At 43.2% G+C, this 20760-nt stretch overlaps 2 protein-coding genes across 4 annotated transcripts; both read left to right on the top strand.

Annotated features, from left to right (window-relative positions):
- Positions 1 to 1292: 1292 nt before the first annotated feature.
- On the top strand, positions 1293 to 5898 carry tekt3 (tektin 3). The gene is made up of 7 exons (XM_058621398.1): positions 1293 to 1873; positions 2489 to 2572; positions 2683 to 2753; positions 2848 to 2991; positions 3686 to 3908; positions 4578 to 4732; positions 5400 to 5898. Exons 1-7 carry the CDS (start codon positions 1304 to 1306, stop codon positions 5614 to 5616), a joined length of 1464 nt encoding a protein of 487 aa, XP_058477381.1. The 5' UTR covers positions 1293 to 1303; the 3' UTR covers positions 5617 to 5898.
- Positions 5899 to 13142: 7244 nt separating this feature from the next.
- Positions 13143 to 19846, top strand: pmp22b (peripheral myelin protein 22b). Of its 3 annotated transcripts, none has more exons than XM_058621549.1 (5): positions 13143 to 13298; positions 13888 to 13978; positions 14183 to 14273; positions 17263 to 17403; positions 18164 to 19846. In XM_058621549.1, exons 2-5 carry the CDS (start codon positions 13901 to 13903, stop codon positions 18322 to 18324), a joined length of 471 nt encoding a protein of 156 aa, XP_058477532.1. In that variant the 5' UTR covers positions 13143 to 13298; positions 13888 to 13900; the 3' UTR covers positions 18325 to 19846. The 3 variants fall into 3 exon arrangements, with proteins under 3 accessions (XP_058477532.1, XP_058477534.1, XP_058477533.1); XM_058621551.1 differs by having other exon boundaries at positions 13154 to 13298; positions 13860 to 13978; XM_058621550.1 differs by lacking the exon at positions 13143 to 13298 and adding an exon at positions 13375 to 13449.
- The last annotated feature ends 914 nt before the right edge of the window (positions 19847 to 20760 follow it).

The following is a 20760-nucleotide window of genomic DNA, read 5'->3' as shown; positions in this document are numbered from 1 at the left end:
ATTTTAACAGCTTCAGAGAACGAATATTGATCATCAGTCACACTCAGATTCCTTATCACATAGAGCGAGCCAATTCAAATACTGAAAAGATGTGAGATTTTGTTATGGTGATAAAGATAGAACAGCTGAGTAACTCCTGGCTACAGGTTGGCTCGTCTCTGTCGTGGAAACAAGGCTATCATCTGTCCGCCCGTAGGCCTTCAAAGCAGATTGGTGTAAATGATCCTCATTCCCAATGGTAGGTAACACAACACATATTATTATTCTGCACTAAAGAGGTTTGTGTGGACTCTTCCTGTGACATGAATCATTTAACAGGTAGCTGTAATTCATACAGACAGCAAAGGTTCTCAGGATAACAGCTATCTGATGCTGTCCGGAGAACTGGACTCCTCTGCTTTGAGGATGAAGCTCAGATTGCCCCACTTCTGACAAGACATTTGAAGGTGCCTGTAAAATGGAAACCAAACAAAATGTATAGTGTATAAATTAAATTTTTGGCAAAAATACCTCAACTTTTGCCTTTTATGCCACTTAACAAAGGGGCAAAAGTTGATGGAATGAAAATCAGGGGACAGCAGAGGAGCAATGTGCAGAGCACCATCAACATTAACCTTGTTGGTTAAACTGATTCACATGATCTATAGGGGGTTACAGTGCCAAGGAGTTGTAACTCAGCAATCCAATTACTAGCTCTTTTTTTTTAGCCTACAGCCATGTTCTTAATTAAATCTATTTTAATTTTGAGGCACAAAGAGGAATGGGGCTTGTTTGTAAAGCCAATAAGCATAATTTAAAAATCAGAAAAGAAACATGACATGAATACAAAACCCAGTGGCACTATAAATTCTTACCTAAATAAAACCAACCTGGTCACCTACAGTTGGAAACTCCTAGGCACGGTGTTGCAGTAACCTACGGCAACTGCCTCAGTGTCAACAGAAATCTTGGACAGCCCAGGACTGTGCACCACCATTGGCTGGCTGAATGGATTACTTGCAAACTTGCCCATCTATTATGCATGCCAGTATACCTTTAGTGCATTCTTTAGCTCACTCCCAGGTACGCACAGCTGAGAGGTAGCCTGCTGTGTACAGAAGAGCTCTATTAATCTTGGTAAGACATTTATCTTTTCTGTGTGTGTGTGTGTGTGTGTGCCAGATTCATTTTGATTATTTTGGTTTTACACTGCTTCATTTCTGAATGTTCTTGTCAGTTAAATTCCAATAATATTACTTTTATTATTTATTTAATGAGCTATTTTCATGTGTGGAAACCAGTGGTTTTCTGAGGGGAGTCGGAAATGGAGCTGATTGGATCTACTCTGACAGCCACATATTCACGGCCAAAAACCGGCCACTTTCTCCCGGCCATCTCCACCATGGCGTCCAGCTATCGCAACACTCAGCCTGCCTTGACCATGAATCCCAGTGCCAACCTGTGGAGGAGCAAAAGCTATTTCAAGAGCAGCAACACAGTCCCGTCCTCTGCTTCCATGCACCGAGACAATTTAGAACTGGTTCGAGCCCAGACCATGTTCTACCCGTCCAACAGGACGGTACTGAGTACCCGCTACACCCCAGATGACTGGTACAAGTCCAACCAAAGCAACTACATGGAGTCAGAGTCGTCTCGAAAGAGCGCAGAGAGACTGAGGAGAGACACAATGAGGTTGATGCAGGACAAAGAGCAGCTGACGAGACGAACCCAGGAGAAAAGCAGCAAGAACATCGGTGAGAGACTCAGTGACATTGTCTTCTGGAAGTCCGAGCTGAGCCATGAGATTGACAACATGGTGACAGAGATAGCAGCTCTCACTGAGGTCAAGAGGAGGCTAGAGAGAGCCTTGGCAGAGACTGAGGGGCCCCTTCAGGTGAGTGTGGAGCGGATATAATTCACTGTGTGCATTTCCTTGAATATTTTCCCTCTGATAAGTAGAATCTAAATTTTGAGCCATGTTATTGGAACATTTTGGAGGCAATATTTACATGTCCCTACATTTGCCTTGAAATCTTAACGCTCTGTTCACACTATCATTCATGCATATTATGTCCCTGGCTGTGTCACAGTATCTGTGGTGGAGCAGTTATGACTAGGGTTTCTGGTTTTGGTTGTAGCAACAGTATCTGCCCGGCCCTTCACAGAACACACACACACACACATACACACAAAGCAGTGCTTTTGCTGGGCCAGACTCCTAATGAAATCACCTCAGTGCCTTTGTTAGCCCGTCTCTGGTCATCTGTGTCACCCACAGTGGTTTATCAAGCTAAAGATCTGATAACACAGACACCTCACTGAGCTAAGATCGTGTGGCAGGAGACCTTCCTCCCCTGGTAACTGACGCTAGAGGAGAAAGTAGCTGATGTATTACACAATACAGGAGGGTAATAACGTTTTGCTCAAATGACTGCCTCATCTGTTTGAAAGTGCAATCAAATAACATGACCATCTCAGCTTGTTTTAGTCACAATCACTTTGTCAATAGGTGTCTCAAGAATGTTTGTACCACAGAGAGAAGCGGATGTCCATCGATCTGGTACACGATGACGTAGAGAAAGACCTGATAAAGGTAACATGTGGCAGCAGTGTGAGCATAGACATGTGTTACTTTTCAATAACAACCTGTTAAAAAGTACAAAAGCAGGTGTTTGTATCTCTATTTAAATGTGCTGCTACAAGGAAGTCGCCATGATCAAGTCATGTCAAGAAAGGATGAGGCGATACCTGGACAGAGCCATTGCTCAGTTAGCGTGAGTGAAAAATCAATGACTACTATTATTATTTCCAAAAAGTGTGACTTTTGCATGGAAATGTTCTTCTCTGAATCTGTGTGGGGATCCTCAGGTCGGACAGAGCGGCCCAGCATGAACTGGAAAGAGACATAAGCGATAAAGTGACAGCTCAGAGGATTGACGACAGGTGTCACTATCTGAGGAACACATCAGATGGCATCGGCTACTACAGAGGGATCGAAAGACTGGACCCATCGTGAGTCAGTAGTAATCAATCAGATAGTAACTGTCCTCTTCCTCATTATTGTTTAATGCAGCTTAGAATAAAGGTAGGTTGTCCATCACTGGTAAGTTAGCGTCATGCTAGTGCTAATTTGAGGTACTTAAATGTGTGTACCAAATTTCATGGCAACCCATCCTAATGATTTTGGGACGTTTCCCTAAACATCACAAATGAGAACCATCTAAAGCCGGGGACACTGCAAGACTCTTTGCCCAATTTTACCATTCATAGTTAAGCAGAGTCTGCACCAGTCAGCACTAGTTGGGGACAGTCGGCAGAAATCTGTTAGTGTGTGAGAAATACTCGACTTGGCCCTACCCGACCTTAGTCGTAGTCAATCAAACATGTTTGAATCTGGACGCAATCGGGTAGTGTGTACTGATTGACCAAGCAACCCAACCCAACCCAACACATGTTGCCAACAGCCAATGAAAAAGAGTAGGCGGGACACAGGAAATAGCATGAGAAGACAAAGACTCAAAGATATTTAATGAAATCTAAAACATTTGATCATCAAATTCCTTGGGGTTCGTATTAAAGAATCCTTCATGGAGCATTCTTCATAACCGACTACCTTCTACCATCTACCTACCACCCTATACAGTTTCCAAAGACAGTTGGACTATGGACTATAATATGCCATATGCCGTTGTTTTCCCTCTGTTAGACTCTCTGTGCCGGACTCATGGTGCAGGTTCACAGACGACAACATCCTGCACTCCCAGAGTGAACGAGCTGCCTCCCACAAGCTCAGGGACGAGATCGAAATCCTGCTAAACACCACCTCCAACGAAATGTGGAACCAGTTCAACAATGTCAACGTAGCCTTCACTAACCGCATATCAGAGACTTCTGATGCCAAGAACAGCCTGCAGACACACCTGGCTAAGGTCACTTCCTTTCTTACATGGTCAAATTTGACAAGGTTTGCCTGCATTATAGTTTCAGAGAAGCAGTCACACAGCTTCATTGTACGGACAAAGACAGATATCTGAATGTCTGGATTACAAGTCTTAAATCTTTATTGTCTACTTCCTAGCCTGTAGGGGACGTTTGTCTTCTGTAGAGTGCATGCATGTTTACAGTAAAAATTCCAACGAAACGGGAGTGATGATAATAAATGCCTCGTTTATTGCTTGTGCAATGGATCACATTGTTCTCAGGTTAATTGCCAGGAGGTTACACTGTCTGAGCTCTACATCAGCTGCTAAACGGGTTAAAACGCTGACATCCGCTGTGATATGAGGCACACTGTCCTCAATAAACCTCATTCACTGCCAGTTGTGAGAAGAAGGGATTCACTGGAATTCAATTACATCAAATGGGTTTAGACATAGCAGGCTTGCTATGCAGCAATGTGTTCAGCGTTCTCTCAATACTGCCTCTTCCTTTCAGATGCTCTCCTCTCACTCTTGTCGGGTGCTTCACACGTTACCTTAACCACCCGAGACATAACCCCTCAATTTCGATGAAACAGACAATCAAAACGTTGCCGCCACATTAAACAGTCAATTGTTTCGCTGACAGTTTACCTCTTGTCTGTCTTTTCTCCTAACCAGACACTGCAAGAGATGTACCAGACTGAGATGCTGATTGAGTCTCTGAGGAAGGCCTTGAAGGACAAAGAGTACCCGCTGAAGGTCGCTCAAACCAGGCTGGAGGAGAGGACCCGCAGACCGAACATAGAACTCTGCAGGGACAACCCACATCATAGGTATGATGTTGTGAAATGATCAGTCTACAACACTAATCTTAGTGATGAGATGCATTTATGAGCAAGATTAGATTATTTATGCCTTTGGATATTTAGTAATTTTTGATTTCCATAGTCAAGCTGGGGAGAATTTGATAGCAACATCTGTCTTGTCAGCGATAACACGATTAGTCGCTAGGTTAGACTTGGAGCCCAAAGGGGTGTCATTTTTAATAGCGCAATTTCAGTTGCTTTCAATCCCAAACAATATTATATTCAATTAAAATCACTTTTTTTGTAACTTGATAATTATTATTATTTTATCAAATCTACCACAAGTAGAATTTCAGTTCGAGCTTTGCCACAATCCAGTGGCAATTATCAAAATGACAGTGTGACACAATGTGAACTATACAAACCATTCATGTTAAATTTATCAGTTACAGAGATTTATTAGAACAAAGAATTATTTTTTACTACAAACCCAAATCCATTTTCTTTTTAAATTGGGACCCACCTTGTAGTCAGTCGATCACTTACAAAAAGAGGAATGTACTACTTTGTGATAATGTGGTTTATGACATTTCAATAGGAGATAAGAGAGTTTCCTTTATTCCCTTGTTTCTTCATCTTCACCGTCCTGCCAATTAAAACAATGAACTACTTTTCCTTTCCCTTCCCTCTGCAGCCTTGTCGTGGAGGTGAGAGAAATTGAGGACACCATTCAAAAACTTAAAGAGCGGCTGATGGAGGCTGAGAATGCTCTGCAGATTCTGGTGAAGACCAAAGTGACCCTGGAACATGACCTGTCCATCAAGGCCAACTCTCTCTTCCTGGAGCAGGAGAAGTGCATGAGTATGCGCAAAAGCTTTCCCAGCATGCCCCGTTTAGTGGGCTACACCTAAGTCAGGTCCTGAAGAAATGATTGTTAGAATTTAATCAACAGTGACTGTTTTAATATTTCAGAGTGATTTGGTGTGGTTGGGCTTGAAAGTCAAAATTCTCAGTACTGTACCTGCAATATTTTTTAATTTCTAACATTTAAAAAAGAATGTAAATTTAAATTTTGAAATTTCAAAAAACAGTAGAATGCTGCTGGAGAATAAACTGCTGTGTGATGCTCTTTGCCTACTCAGTGTAAATTTACAGTAAATAACCATCATTCTTGAAATAAAAATACTAAATTATATAGCGCTTTTCTTGTCTCGATGACCACTCAAAGCTGCTCTACACTACAGTTTTGCCATTCACACTCATTCACACACACTTTCATACAGCGTCAGGTGTCTTGCCCGAGGACACATTGGCACGTAGAACCCACACTTGAACTCACAACCTTTGAGTTGTCCTACCACTGAGCTGCCGTGTTCCACAGTCGAAAGGTGATTAATATAAGCCATAAAAATGATGATGGAATGTCAATCTGGCCTAGTCACGGTTCTGTGTTTGCACTAACAGGCCACAGCCCAGTGGAGCACAAATGGTCTTGGTGGCACATGTATCAACAATAATCTCTGAACCAATAGAAGGGATTAGCTTGTACAACACAGCCACGGAGTAAGACACACATCTCTGAGGGTTCACTGAGCTGTGTCAGGTTAAACTGACCCGAACGTCACCTCAGGAGAGCAGTGACACGTGGGAGACTGTGATTTGGGAGGACTGCGACTCCACACGTCCACCTGTGTGTGTGTGTGTGTGTGTACATAGAAATATGGAATGTGAATGGCTTCTGTGTCTTCACCATCCTTCTTTAATGACTGGTGTGGCCCATTACTCATCACCACATACACACAGGAGGAGCTGAGCAAACACGTATGAAGGGTTCCTTTAAAAGCCACACACCCACCCTGGACTTCAGCCTTGTACCACTCTCCTCTCGTCTCTCTCCGTCTATTCCCCCGGTGTCTTCTCACTGCAGCGAAAACAGAGGGGATGACCCTTGCTTGATTCCATACATTTACAGATGTGGGGGGAGTATCAGTTTCATTCCATGTTGTTTACTCAGTCAACACCTTGTGGACACACAGACCCAGATACTGTAAACATTGCTATCACGCTCCTCGGCCCAACCCTCCCACTACTGCACCTCTTGCACAACCCTTGACTTTTCTGCGGAATGTAAACTTTGCATTGAATGTAAACGAGTGTACCGTCTCCTGCACAGTAGCCACCGTGTCTCCATGTTTTTTAATTATTTTTTAAACTCGTCAGTGCTATCAGACTGAGCTCACATCACAGAGCAAATAATAGTCTTCCCCTGATTTGAAAGGACCACCTGTACTTTGTACTTTTTTTTTTTTCCATCTCTCCCTTGCAGTTAATTCATGTTTTGTGACATCCATCATCTCTCAGAGCACCGGTGGGAAGAGCACGAATGCCTTTACAACTAAGATACGTCTCAGGTTGAGTGAGAGCCTGCAGACAAAGTGGAGGGAGGTGGGAGACAGATGTTCGGCTGGACTGGCATACCAATCAAACGAGACAAGACATGAGATGCAACTTGGTTGTAATGTTTCCCCAAAATCTATAATTTGAAAACTGGTTCCATCTTAATCCTTTAAGTGGCTGTAAGGGTAAAGTAAAAGCATCGATATCTGTCATGTATGCAGGGAGGGAGGGCAAAGGAAGACAAACAAGAGTGGGTGTTGCTTGTATTTGTTGCCTGTTCTCGGCATTAACATAACACTGACCTTGTCTGGACCAGCATTCCTAATGGAGACCAAAACCTCAATTCTGAGGAAGATAAGGCCTTGGGTAAGCTTTCCAAATGAATGTAAATCTATGCAAGTCTTAAAATGGACAGGGATACGAGAATGTGTGTGTGTGTGCAACTTGCACTTTGATTTAGGTGTAATGTTTTTACGACTGTCTTCTCTGCTGTGCAAACACCATTTTGTTTGACTACAACCGTCAGGAGCAAGTCACGGGCAGGAGGTCTTTGCCATGGTTTCCTTCATGCGAGTGAGTGTGTGTTCAGTGTGTGCTCAGTGTGTGTCTGTCCTCGGCCGCTGTGCCCAGGCACATTCCTGAGTCCTGGGCTTGCAAAGAAAGAGCCGGTGTTGTCTATCTTAAATCAAAAGCCTCATTGCTCTCATCACCTTATAATTAAACACACTGACAGAGAGCAAAAGCTTGCCGGTTTTTCGCCCCTTCATCTGTTCACTTTTGTTTTTCCCCTCTTCCAACCCCCCGCTCAGAAATAGGCGCCAACGAAAAGAGAGTTCAGTTAAGTGGAATGAGGGCCTGTTTCTCCATCTCTCGTGTTTCGTTCGCGGTTATGGTTCCCTCTCTGGATGAGACACAAATAGGCCTATTTGACCTCTTCTACCACCCCCGCATTTGGGGAATGTACTCTGGAATTCTTCCCGCAGTCCAAACATATTGGCAGTTTATTTTTAACACCCACTCTTGTTATAGATGCCCTGTGCCCCGTGTTATTTGTGTTTCTTACATACCGTCCATACCACGCTGAAGAGCTGCTGAGGGTTACTCCACTGTAATTACAAACTTAATGCATATATCGTCCAAAACAAAAATGATAAAAAAGCTTGCTGGGTGTTATTAAAATGATTTGTTTCACTGAAAATATGCAAATTAATAATAGTTTACCCCATTAAGAGTGTCTTCTATGTTTCTTCATGGATAGTCACAAACAAATTGGCGCACAATAGCAGGTGGGCAATGTGATCTTAAAATGATAACACAATATTCCATCATGATATTGCAATAAAGATATATACGTGATGATATTTCACAGATTTCAAAGTAAAAGTCTTTGTTTTGATACAGAATGATGCACACTTCACAATAAAAGTGTGTCTATGACGCAAAATAAATCCGTTAATATTAAAAAACAAGACAAAACTAATGTAAAATGAAGTAAATAAGTACATCTACTGCTGAATAAAATAACATGTGGACCGCGGGCCGCCAGTTTGACACCTCTGGGTTAAAGGAAGCTAAAAAGCTCAGCCGAGTTGCAAATGTAGAAGATACTTAAATGATTGTCATCACTAATGGGCTCAATTCACATTTGATTTGATTGTATGTTGAAAGTTGATCTGTGTAGCTTCCTCACTCGACCAAAAATGCCATGCAAATTCTGTCTTTCAAAGATTCCACTGAAGTATAATAGATGAAAAAACTCAAAAAAAATACTCTACTACTAATATACAAGAATGTAAAACTAAGATCAACATTACCCACAACCTGGAAAATATCTTTAAAGTATAAATGATTGGCTTATAGTGATTACAAACCTTCAGTTGCAGATGGAAAACAACTTCTTGGCCATGGTTCTTCTGGCAACAAAAATAATATGTGACATACATAAAAATAACAAAATAGAGTGTTGTCAGGGGATTGTGGTATTTACTGGAATACAGCTCCAACATGTGGAATGTTTTTTAAAAAAACCAAATCCATCTCTTCTCGGTTTTAACTTAATGCTAAACATACATGGGAACTAACCCTTCCTACGGTTTCTGGACGTGTGCCAGAACTCTGAGTTCTCTCAAGAGGCCGTTTGGTCGCTCTGTCGCCTGTGACGTTAAAAAAGAAGAAACTAAGCAGGAATCCATTGAGTAATTGGCCCAGCGGCTGTTACGAGCGAAGGAAGCTGGAGACAGACTGATAATATTCTATGCGGTTTTCCATCCCAACTGCCAGCCTCACATAAAGTGGCTCTGTGGTTGTACAAGACAGTCTGCTAACCCTTTTTGCCTTTTTTTACCTCCTTAAACTTTTATCAAATCAATATCACACCCTCCCTTACTGCATTCTGCACATAACTGACCCCGACCACAGGTCCACAGGTCAAACACAAAGACCGGTACATGCCGTGTGTTGCACAGAAGTCTTGGGGTCATTCTGGTGATTAAATGGAATTCTGGAATAATCCATACTATTGATCTGTGAGTCCAGCTCTTCTCAGTCGAGATACAGGATGTGCGCCAGAGGGAGCAGTGGAGAGATAAGAGTGTGACACAGCAGCGAAGATGTCGTTTTTCCTGCTGAATCACAGTTGGGAGAGGATGGGAGAGTTATGCACAATGACCTCACTGTGCTAGGTTTTTATTTCATATTGTAAAGTATATATCTGGTGCCAAGGCAACGAGAACAGGGCTATGAGGAGGAGACAAAGAAAACTTAAAAAAGTCCCTTATGTATTTTTGTCTTCCCATTTTCAGGCTTGTTTATGTCACTACTTTAGAGGTGAGTCACGACCGTATGATTTCAGAAATGTCACATGACACACACATTTCAGCAACATTATTTTTTCCGATTCCTCTGAGATCACCATATTCTGTGGTAACTTCTGTAAAGCAATGACGCTGCAGACTTTGCATGGGTTGGCAGGGCAAACGTTTCCACTGGCATCCATTTCTGCTTTCATTTAGACTGACTTTCATTTGGCCAACGCATTACTGTGTCTGTACTCGCCCCACTGTGTGTGTGTGTTTAACGTATTTTAAAAGGACAGGGCTCCGTTTACCTCTTCCGTTGTCACCGGCCCCCACGTCCAGTCTGATTAAAGTGTGATGACAAGACAGGAGTTGAGAGTATAGCTTAAAACTTACCCGCACACAAACTAACAGAGTGTATTTACATTTCATCTCTCTTTCAGCCTCTCCCTCTCTCCCATTTGGACGAGTGTTTTATGGCTGTTCAGAAATCGCACACGGATTCCGACTTGCTGGGTCTGTTAAAAAACTAGATTGACCAGGTCCACAGGGGTCCAGTGTGAATCGAGAGGGGCAGATATTAAAGTGATACAGCTCAGTGGTCCGACGGACAATGATGGGAAGACTAAAGCGACTGAGCCACGTCTGACCAACAGCTGAAGGCCCGTTAACTAGTGGCCAAGCAGCGGGCCTTACCTCTGTTGTCTAAGAAGCATCCGTTGGGTTCACTGTCTCAAAGTTTGCTGTGAGTGCGAGCCACTTATCCCGCCGCCGCTAATGGATTGTGGTTTTCGAGCGGAGATCAGTGAAAACTGGGGTTTTAATGCGATCAAGTGAAACAATGAAGCCTGTCACATACTTTTAAAATCAACATGAATGGACTTTAACCCTCTTATGACCATTATCGTGATAATCAGGCCACCTGGGTTTTTTTTTTTTGATTGTATCGCTGTGGAATTGTGAAAAAATGTTCCAAGATAACTTTCACTTTCAATAACTGGCAGGTATTTCACCGTATGTGCTGCTAAAAATCTTGTCTGTGATTGGATGGCTACTGTATACTTAGTATATATATATATATATATATATATATATATATATATACACAATTATATGGGCGCAAAGCTCTATTTCTCGGGGGGGCTGTGCCAAATCTCAGCTGACATAGGGCAAAAGTAGGGGTCCTGGACAGATTGTGGTCTAGGAGTTACGGTAAGGAGAAGTACACGTAACAGAAGGGTTAATCAGGGGCTCCATCTCTTATGATGTGTTTTTGCTTTCTTTTAATGCATATTTAGTAATAGTGTTGACAGAAAAGAAAAGCACAACTATTGGGAGCCGCATCTGTTTTAACACTCTCCACTGTGTTGGCATGTGGATGGAGTTACTGTAACTCAATCATTTCTACTCTCCTGATTCATTCCCCTCTGGCCGAGGTCCTATCTATGGCTCTGGTATGCACTCTCACTGTCTGCCGTGCTAACACGGAGATAAGTCCCGCTATCTTAAGGACGGAGGTGAAACGTCCGACACGTCAATATGTAACATTATGAGGGTATCTTGCCCTGAATGTTTGCTATGCGGCTCTCCACAGAGAGTTTTGGCTTCAGCCTCCTCACACAAAAAAAACAAAAAAAACAGTAAACGTCACACTCCCGCGTCCGCTCGGCCCACTGATTGTCAGGCTTTTACAAACATTGACATATAAGGGATGGGAATGGCGAGTGCACAGCCACAGTGCCGTTTTTAACAAGAGATCTCATTCACACATCACTGTAAACCTCCACGGTTGACCGGTTCACAGCGCTAAGGCCCAGTGAGCAGGAAAAGTCCCACTTGATAATATGCAAAAGGATTCATCAGCGAACATGCAGCAAAACACTCACGCCAGACAAAGAGGTACTTCTGCACGGCTCAGCCTGAGAATGTCACATACTTTGATTGCGGCACAGCCACAAAGCGCTCACTCAGAGCAGCACTTCAAGGCTGTGATCTGGTCTTGTAACTGTCCCTTTCATGTGTGTGCGTGCGTGTGTGTGTGTGTACATGAGCACAGCAGAGAGGCCTCCATTCTCATCCGAGTGTGAGAAACACACACAGAGGCACGCAGAAAGTGTGAGATAAGTGGTGAAGAATAGTGAGTGAATGCTGACAGGGGTTATCTGAGGTTACACAGCTCTTCTAAGCTCCTCTGCGGGGCTGCTGATGGTGTGTGTGTGGGGGGGGGGGTGTGCCATCCATAAGCCCCCTATTGTCTGCGCATTATGAAATCAATTTGTTTTCTGTCATTTTGCAGATTATGCACAAACAAACCTATACTGTATTATTTGGAAAGGGTTTCAGCGACAGCAGGCGTATCTTCCATCTTTAAACTCTTTGTTGGGAGATAAGGCAGGCGCTTTACTCTTTAAAATATTTACAGTTTTGACCACTCCCTTATACTCCCCGAGTACATTTCCTGAAATTCCATCCATTGCAACACAACCACATTTACTGGGTAAACTTCAGGTTGCAGTTTTAACAAGGGGCTGCCGTCCTTGGTCAGGGTGGAACGCCATCTCACTCCCACTGGAAGTGAGTCATGTCAAACAGAGGAGAGTCCCAGATGCTATCTCGCGCTGAGCATACCCGTCCACACGTTCGGACACATTGCATATCACGGGGCTGACCACATGACGAGCACAGGGAAACGACCTCATACTACAATACACTACCCAATGTTTTTTTTATCCAGTTGCCAAAGCAACAATGAGCTGATTTTATAGTGAATCATTCTATTTTGGATAAAGCCCAAAGAACTTCCTTTGAAAGAAATGAACTTCCTGGCCTGACTGAGTTCATTCCCTAAAATACTTCACATGCCCATAAAGTTTTAATCAAGCTAAATATGATATTATTCAACGATTTCACGTGTATTAGATATTATATCTGTGCTGTATTGTATGATGTGATACTACATTACATCAAACAGCAGTGTACAGCATTATTATAATTTGTAAGTTGAAAACACGATGAGGAAAAACAATCCTCGAAAGCAGATAACCGCTTTTAGTAACCACGACATCCAAACAACGACGAGACCTGTCACTACACGAGAAGTGTGAGTCTGTAACTAAGGCAACCCGTGCGCTATTACGCATGGCGCGTCTATATTGGGAAGCCTGGCTGCGGACCAGAGGGTCTCTCCATGACGCAGCGACGCACGCAGGGCGTTGTTCTTCCATAATGAGACACTTTATAACAGCACGAACAGCGCTGGCGTCAATCTAGTCCGAGAGCGACTTTCAGCACTGCAGGGACTACTACTCTACTCTGTTGGGACTTTTTTTTCGGAGCACTTGTTTTTTTGCTTCCTGCGAGTCTCTCTTTGTTTTTGTGGGAATACAAGCTGCCCGCTCATAGTAAGTGGACTTTGGTGTCTTTTAAAGCCTCGTTACATTCAGCTGCAACTCACTCGGGCTGCGGATTAAAGAAGGAAACGCGCTTTGCACTGGGATAGACGGCGCTTGATTTACGCGCACAGACAGGACGACTGAGCTGCAAAAAACCCCGGTATTAAATGTATAGTCGCTAGGTGTAAATTTGACTTATTATGCTTTAATTGAGCAGAATCTAACTTTACTATTTAACTGCTCTGGTCACCAGTGAAGGTCAATAATATTATCTCGCGGGGGAAAAAAAACATTGACAACATATATTATATTATATTATTTTATATTATATTATAATATACATATATTTTAATATAAATAATGATGTGATCATGCTTATACTGATTAAAGGCGGATTCTGCCATCTGACAGACAGAGACAAGTCATGGTGAAGTTTCTCTGAAGGCTGTGGGGCGTGTGTGTGTGTGTGTTGAGCGTGCTGCAGCGACACACCCATGACCCACCAATCTGACAGCCCCACACTAACTAACTCACTCACTCACTCATTCACTCACTCACTCTCTGACACAGACTGTCTCCTCTTCTCATCACTGTCCAGATCGTCTGTAAAGATGCTGCTCCTACTACTGGGAATCGTCCTACTGCACGTCGCTGCCCTGGTTCTCCTGTTTGTGTCCACAATTGTCAGCGTGAGTAAATATTGTCTCTTTATAATTTGACAACATAACATCTGGAGGGTGGTGATGGTGGAATGAATGACTATTAACTGTAATTGGCCCTAGATGGAATACATCTTGATTTAAACCTGCCATAAGATTCTGAATATTTTCCATATTTTTCCTTTAATTACTTGCATTTCTCTAAAAATAATAAGACTTTCTCTCTGACACCAGGTATGGACGACAGGTGAAACTAGCTCCGCAGACCTCTGGATAAACTGCACCTCTGCCAATGGATTCCACTGTGACCCAGCATCAACTGGAGGTCAGACACCTTCCTCACTTTATTTATTTATGTTTTATTGTGTGTGCCTTTATAAGACATTGTCGGTTGTTTAAACTGCAGATATTGCACAAAGTAAATGGAAAACATAACATTTGCCAAGTAGTAAGCTGGTGTTTTAAAGTTTGTTTTGCTCAGCTTAAAAATACTGAGTGTAAACAGCAACACTTACATTAAAAAGGTGAGAGAATTGAAATTGTTGAATAAATGTCTTGGTTAAACCCCAACATTCACATACATGTTGAGGACGTGGGTGTGTCTCGGGACTCTGGTGCCATCTAGGGCAGAGAATGTGGCAGCGCCGTGCTGATGTGGTAGCTGATAGGCTGCTGCTGTATAAATAGTCGTGGTGTGATGTCCATATTCAGGTCTCGTGTTGGCCGCGCATAGTGACAGGAGTCAGGGAGCTGTGGACAATCAGGGTGGGGCTGCAGTATTTAAAGTTTTAGATCCGTGTGTGTTTGAGTGTGTGTGTCGGTGTTTGACAGCAGGGAGACCTTGGACCACCTCAGGCAGAACATAGCATGCTGATGGCGGGTCACGCCCAGTGTCGGCTCATAATGCCCAGTGTTAGTTTGCAGGGATCACTGGGACATTTTGAAGCAACAGCTGCTGATACTGTTAAGAGGTTTATTTCCACAGACGGCCTCCTCCACATGTTTGAATCCAAATAACTTTTTATATTAAACAGTTAATAAATGATTCCATTGCCTTAGCTACAAGTTCCTGTGAGATCACCGTTGACTCGCTGCATGTTTTGCCACTAAATATGCCATCATGGTGGTGCGGGAGCTGCTGGCAGCAGTGGGGTGATGTCATTTGTCTAGAATGAGCCGTGCTCAGCCAGCGTGTGTTTTGTCAGGGCAGCAGTGCCTGTACACTCTGCCAGGTAGTTTGATGGCGCAGCCAGTTTGTTTGACTTGCTTTCATTTGTGCACTGACGCACAGTGTTTGTTCAAGACAGTGTGTGTGCTGTGCTGTGCTGTGCTGCGCCCCAGCTCTGTGTTCTGTGCTCTGGGAGATGGAGGATAGTGGTCTGTTATCACATACTGTAGAGGCCAAGCCTGATTTTTTTTTTCTTTTTCTTTTTTATGCTGAGCAACCATTTTGTGTCTTAAGTGATTCATAATCACATCACAGTTATTTTTAGGACATTTCTGAAACTTCTGCATTTCCACTTGTTGTTGCCTTGGTTACAAAAATAACGACTCCATTTGGTTTTCATGACTCCTGGGGTGAGACGCACTCGAGTCACAGGGTTAAACGTCACACAATCACGCCCAAAACTTAAGACTTTTTAAAGTACTTAAACAGCCCAACGTTGACTAAACACAGTGAAGGAAATACAAGAGTTTCTTCATGGGGCGGGGGCTCGGAGTCTTAGAATAGACAAGCGACAAGATAGAAAACATAAACAGTTGTTTTCCTGTTTGGAAGTGCAGCGACAGCCGTGCCTTTTTTGTATTGTAATACGACTGCGAGCCATTCATGTAAAAAATGACTGTGAGTCACACTTGCTTATCAGCGGCGATAAGCCCTGAACTTTGCCTCGTGTGAGGAAGTGCCCCATGTCGAAGTTTCTTTCTCCCTGTTAGTAGGGGGAAGGATGGAGGACTGACTGCGTATTAGAAAGCAGTGACGTTTTATCTAATACATGAGACAGGAGAGGAGCATGTTGCCCGTTTCTCGTAGCACATGAAAACACGGGGTGTCTAATTGTGTAGTGTTGTGCTCGCCGTGTTTTTTGTGGAGGGAGATTTGCGGCGTGTCGCGTTACCTCCCATATCTCATTCCTGAGCCAATGGTCTTCAGGACGTAGGCTACTGTAGCGCTGTTACTGTAGGTCATCTGACTCCAGGCTGGTAACCCTGTGCAATTATTGCAGATAGTGTTGCCCTTTAAAAAATGATATCAGAGGCATATCAGCCTTTCTCAATGGAAAAGTGCCTGTGTTTGTTTCTGTAAATGGTGATAAAACCAAAATGCGGTCGGTCGAAGTTACGGCAACACACAGAGTGAGCCGCGTTATTACTTGACCGTCCTTTTTCGCTTCTTGATTGTGAGCGGTGATAAATTATGCATCGTGCCCTTAAGTGCCCCTCCACCCATTAAAACCACAACATGTCTTTGATTTACGTTATGCAAGACGATCGATAGACCGCATATGCCCGGGGATGTTGACATAAACACGTCAGAAGTTTGTTTGCGCGAGGTTAGCGGCGGTATTCCACGGAATCAAAGGAGTCAACCCGCTTCAACGGGTTCTGCAAGTTGTACACACGGAAGGCCCCCGTGACACGCCAGTAGTTTTTGCTGTGACGGCCTAAAGACGTGACAGTAAAAGCAGACACAGCTGAAGAGAAGAGTTGGGTAGATACAGACGGGAGGGGGGGGCAAGAGTGAGTGCTTTGGGAAACCTAAGAGGCCAGATACGCAGGACGGATAACCCTCAGACAAGAAATAGACCTTGCTTGGAAATCCTGGGATTCCTGGCATGGTGGCGTGAATGAAGCGCAGTCCAACACGCACTCAGATACAGCACAGAGACGGCAGCCCGTCCTCCCACTCAATACAGGTGTCTAATGAGTTAATGGCTCGGAGCAACCTGGCCTTGCAGGACTAGCACTAAAAATCGATATGGTACATTCAGTCATAGGGGCCCTGCTGTGAAGGGTGCACAGAGCTTTTAGGAACAAGATACCCAGGTTCCATTGTTATGGATCCATTACACATTCCCAGAAGTAAACATGGCTGAAGTGAGCTCATTACGACCTCTTTGAGTGGATGCTTAAATCCAGGCCAATGAAAGCGAACCTTTGAAAGCGTGCATCTGTTGTTTTATTTGTTTCCTCTTTCCCTTCCCCTCTGGTACACTTAGGGGCAGTCGTGTCTATATAAACCATGCTTTGGCTCATGATGAATATTTGTCATTGGTTATTGATTACAATCTCTCTTCTTCCTCCCCTTACAGAGTGGATTCAGGCAGTCCAGGCTCTAATGATCCTGTCCATCATCTTCAGCTGCCTGTCTCTCTTCCTCTTCTTCTGCCAGCTCTTCACTTTGCAGAAGGGCGGACGCTTCTTCCTCACTGGAACCTTCCAGATCCTTGCCAGTGAGTTGATCGGCCTTTCTCACAATATTACTGACAGACTCACTGAGATCCCACGGACGTTACACAAAATGCAAAAAGGGTTAAGTAAGGCTGTAATGAATGAATGAATTTTTTTCTTTATATGATGAATCAAATTCATTGTTATTGTTGTTAAAAAAAAAAAAAAAGCATCCCCTACTGAATTCATACTCAGCAGCACTTAAAAGGTCTAAAAATACACCTTCATACAAGTCCACCCACACACGAGTGTTCACACAGCACAGTAAGTGGCGGGGAATTCAATTAAGAGAGAGTCTAGATGAATGGTTTTGATGCACCACTTGTCTATTGTGCTGCATGCCCTTTCGCCACAGAGCAGCTCATACTGCCAGTCCATTGTGTCCTCTGTTGGCAGCCCTTTCCAACAGCCCAGGTTTTGCTCTCTCTATATTGTGCCAGTGCATTGCCTGGCACCCAGGTGCCCACTCAGCCAAGCAGGAATGACAATGGGCACACTGCCAGCCCCACAAATTGAAATGTCATGATGGCCGTTGGTGAGTGGGATGGAGGTCTGACAAACAGTTCCTGCCAGAGCAGGCAAAAAAAGCCCACAGAGGTTGGCATGATGTTGGTGAATAAGCATGGGATGCCACGAGGTAACGTTGAGGGATGACCGCCGACAGTAGACAGAGAGCAGAACACTGGGACGACACAGGATCTGATAGATGAACCACATGGAGACTTGTGTTGCTCACCGCTGACATGTTTCCCCTCCCTGCAGGTTTGTTTGTGATGAGCGGCGCCATCATCTACACGGTGATGAGTCCGGAGTGGGTGCCGGAGACTAACTCCTTTGGCTATTCCTACATCCTGGCGTGGGTGGCCTTCCCGTTGGCACTGATCAGCGGACTCATCTATGTCATCTTGAGGAAGCGAGAATGAGCCGTCACTTCGCCCCAGTGTTCCCAGTAGACCCCCCCTGCCCAACTGCAAGTGTCACCAGTTCTCCTCTGAAGCGGAAGTTGTCGTGTCAAAGTACCAACAATCAAAAGGAGTCACCAGGCCAACACACCCGGGCCACACCACACAAAAAGGGGGGGTGGGGGTGGGGGGGTGATACCAACAAACAACATGTAAACACAACACAAAAACAACCAATACTGTCTCATTTAAAAGATGTATATAGTATCTATGGTTTAAACCTATTTATAACACTTTTTACATATATGTACATAGTTTTTGTGTTGCTCTGTCAATGAATACGTGTAAGAGCTTTGTTTTAGCTGATAAAGTGCCTCAATGTTTGTTTGTAATGATATAATTGGATGCTATTTTTGTGTGTTTTCTTTGCTTTTTTTTTTTTTTTCTTCATTTGGTAACTGCCAAAGAATCGGTAAAAAACAACAAGAGAAAACGTTTCTTGAACTATATTAACCAAAGTGCATGTATAGAAATAGAAGGGTTGGGAAGATTTTCGTTTGGATAGATTTGCTTTGCATAAAGAGTGGAAACATCTGCGGGGTGCAGCATAGCAATGAGGTATAGATTTTGGTCCTTTTCTATTTTGTGAATTTGCAAGTTTCAGTGTTTTTTTTTTTTTTTATTTCTATTTCTTATTTTCAACAAAAGATGGTGCTATATATTTATCATTCCTATTACTGATAGCAATCATTTACAACAGAGTTATTTTGTTATTGTTTAGTCAGATTGCCATTACTTAAAGTGAGAATCAGAGAAGGTGTACAACTGTACATACAGTGCCTGACTGCATATTTAGGGAACACAGCAGATTTTACCTTGCAGTGTTTGACTTTTTTTTTTTTTTTTTTTATTTTACGTTCTTCATCAGCTACTATTAAAAAGTGGATTTTTGAGCTTGGGGTGGTGCACTGATGAAATCAAAAATCATTTGTAATGTCAGTATTATTCTTCAACTTTTGAAAGAGTTTGATCACCGTGAAATTACTTTACATACGCTTTACTTTAGCTCGAGTTGCCTTTAAATGTCCCTCATTCTGATGTTTGTGTTCACCCTGTGACCATGGCTGTTAAGCGTCTAAAGAAGTCAAATTGCTTACTTACTAGAGTACTACAAAGACAAATAACACCATGGGACGTCGCCTGAGGACAAAATAGTGGAATTCTAACATTACTATTAACAAACACCACTCACTTGAAGCCATATGAGAAAATACCAGAAGATAGGAAAAATATTTAGTATTAACTTTATATGTGAGTACAAAAGACAGAGGTTTGCAGTGATGATACAAATGTCTGTTTCACATACTTGAAGTTTGACATGCTGCAGTCTCTGCCCACTGACGTCTGTGTGTTCGTCTACTCTACTGTATAAAACACTGTTTATATATGTTGTGCATAACAGATGTTGATGACAATCTAACCCTTAAAAAAAAAAAAACAACAACACTCACTTACTCAATAAAACTTCTCTCGCATTATCTAATACTGTGTATTCCACTGGTACAAGGGACTGGATTCACACTAACACTTGATGCATGAGGAGCAAAAAAAAAAAGACGACAGTGAATTACGTGAGTTTGGGCTACAAGAGCATTGTGTGGATTTATCTGCCAGTAAATGGTAATAAGACATTAAAATAGAAGCAAATTGCGACGCATTTGTGGCGACGAATCCGCCACAACTGGCAGCCGACCCGCCGCTAGACGTCAACAGCATGTGAACTCCTGTTTACAGTCTAGCCGAGCAAGCAGGTCCTCCTTACAGTGTGCAGTCAGACCCGGTTAAATCAAATGTGCTGCCTTGTGCATGTGGATGCACTTGTTACACACACACACTCACACGGTGGCAAAGACACCGACGTTGGCACTCGGTGCCAGTTATTCTAACCACGCGGCTCGTGTTTCAATGTCAACAGTGTCTCTCTCATAGCGTCGGACGTAAAAGGAGTTTGAACACTGTAAGCGAGGGTCTGTCCTCCATTTGACATCTCCTGTGAGATCATGTGCCCCCCCCCCCCCCCTTTGAAACCAGGGTGAAGTATTTTGATTCGGAGCTTATACTAGCCAGTCTGCTGTGGGGTTTAGGCGATTAATGACGGGTTCAGTTAGAAGAGACCGCCCTCTAATGACAACTGCCCTCTCTACTACTTTGTGTAAAACTACAGCATTCAATTGTCTATACCATGTTTACACCTAAACATCCAAAAATGCTCTTGATATTACCAAAGCTACTTTGACTTTAATCATTAAAGGATGTTTCTTACCACCAAAAAACCACGGCCTCTTGTGTCTTTTCAAGTAACACCACACACAGAATGTGCACCAAACTCTTGACAACTGACAGTACAGTCTGTCATTCCATAGCCAGCAGTTTTACATTCAGCTGATAATAGGTATT

This window comes from Solea solea, chromosome 21, assembly GCF_958295425.1.
Source record: "Solea solea chromosome 21, fSolSol10.1, whole genome shotgun sequence".
NCBI classification, from domain to species: Eukaryota; Metazoa; Chordata; class Actinopteri; order Pleuronectiformes; family Soleidae; genus Solea; species Solea solea.
Note: the sequence above shows the minus strand (reverse complement) of the source record. Positions and strands in the feature narration are given on the sequence as shown.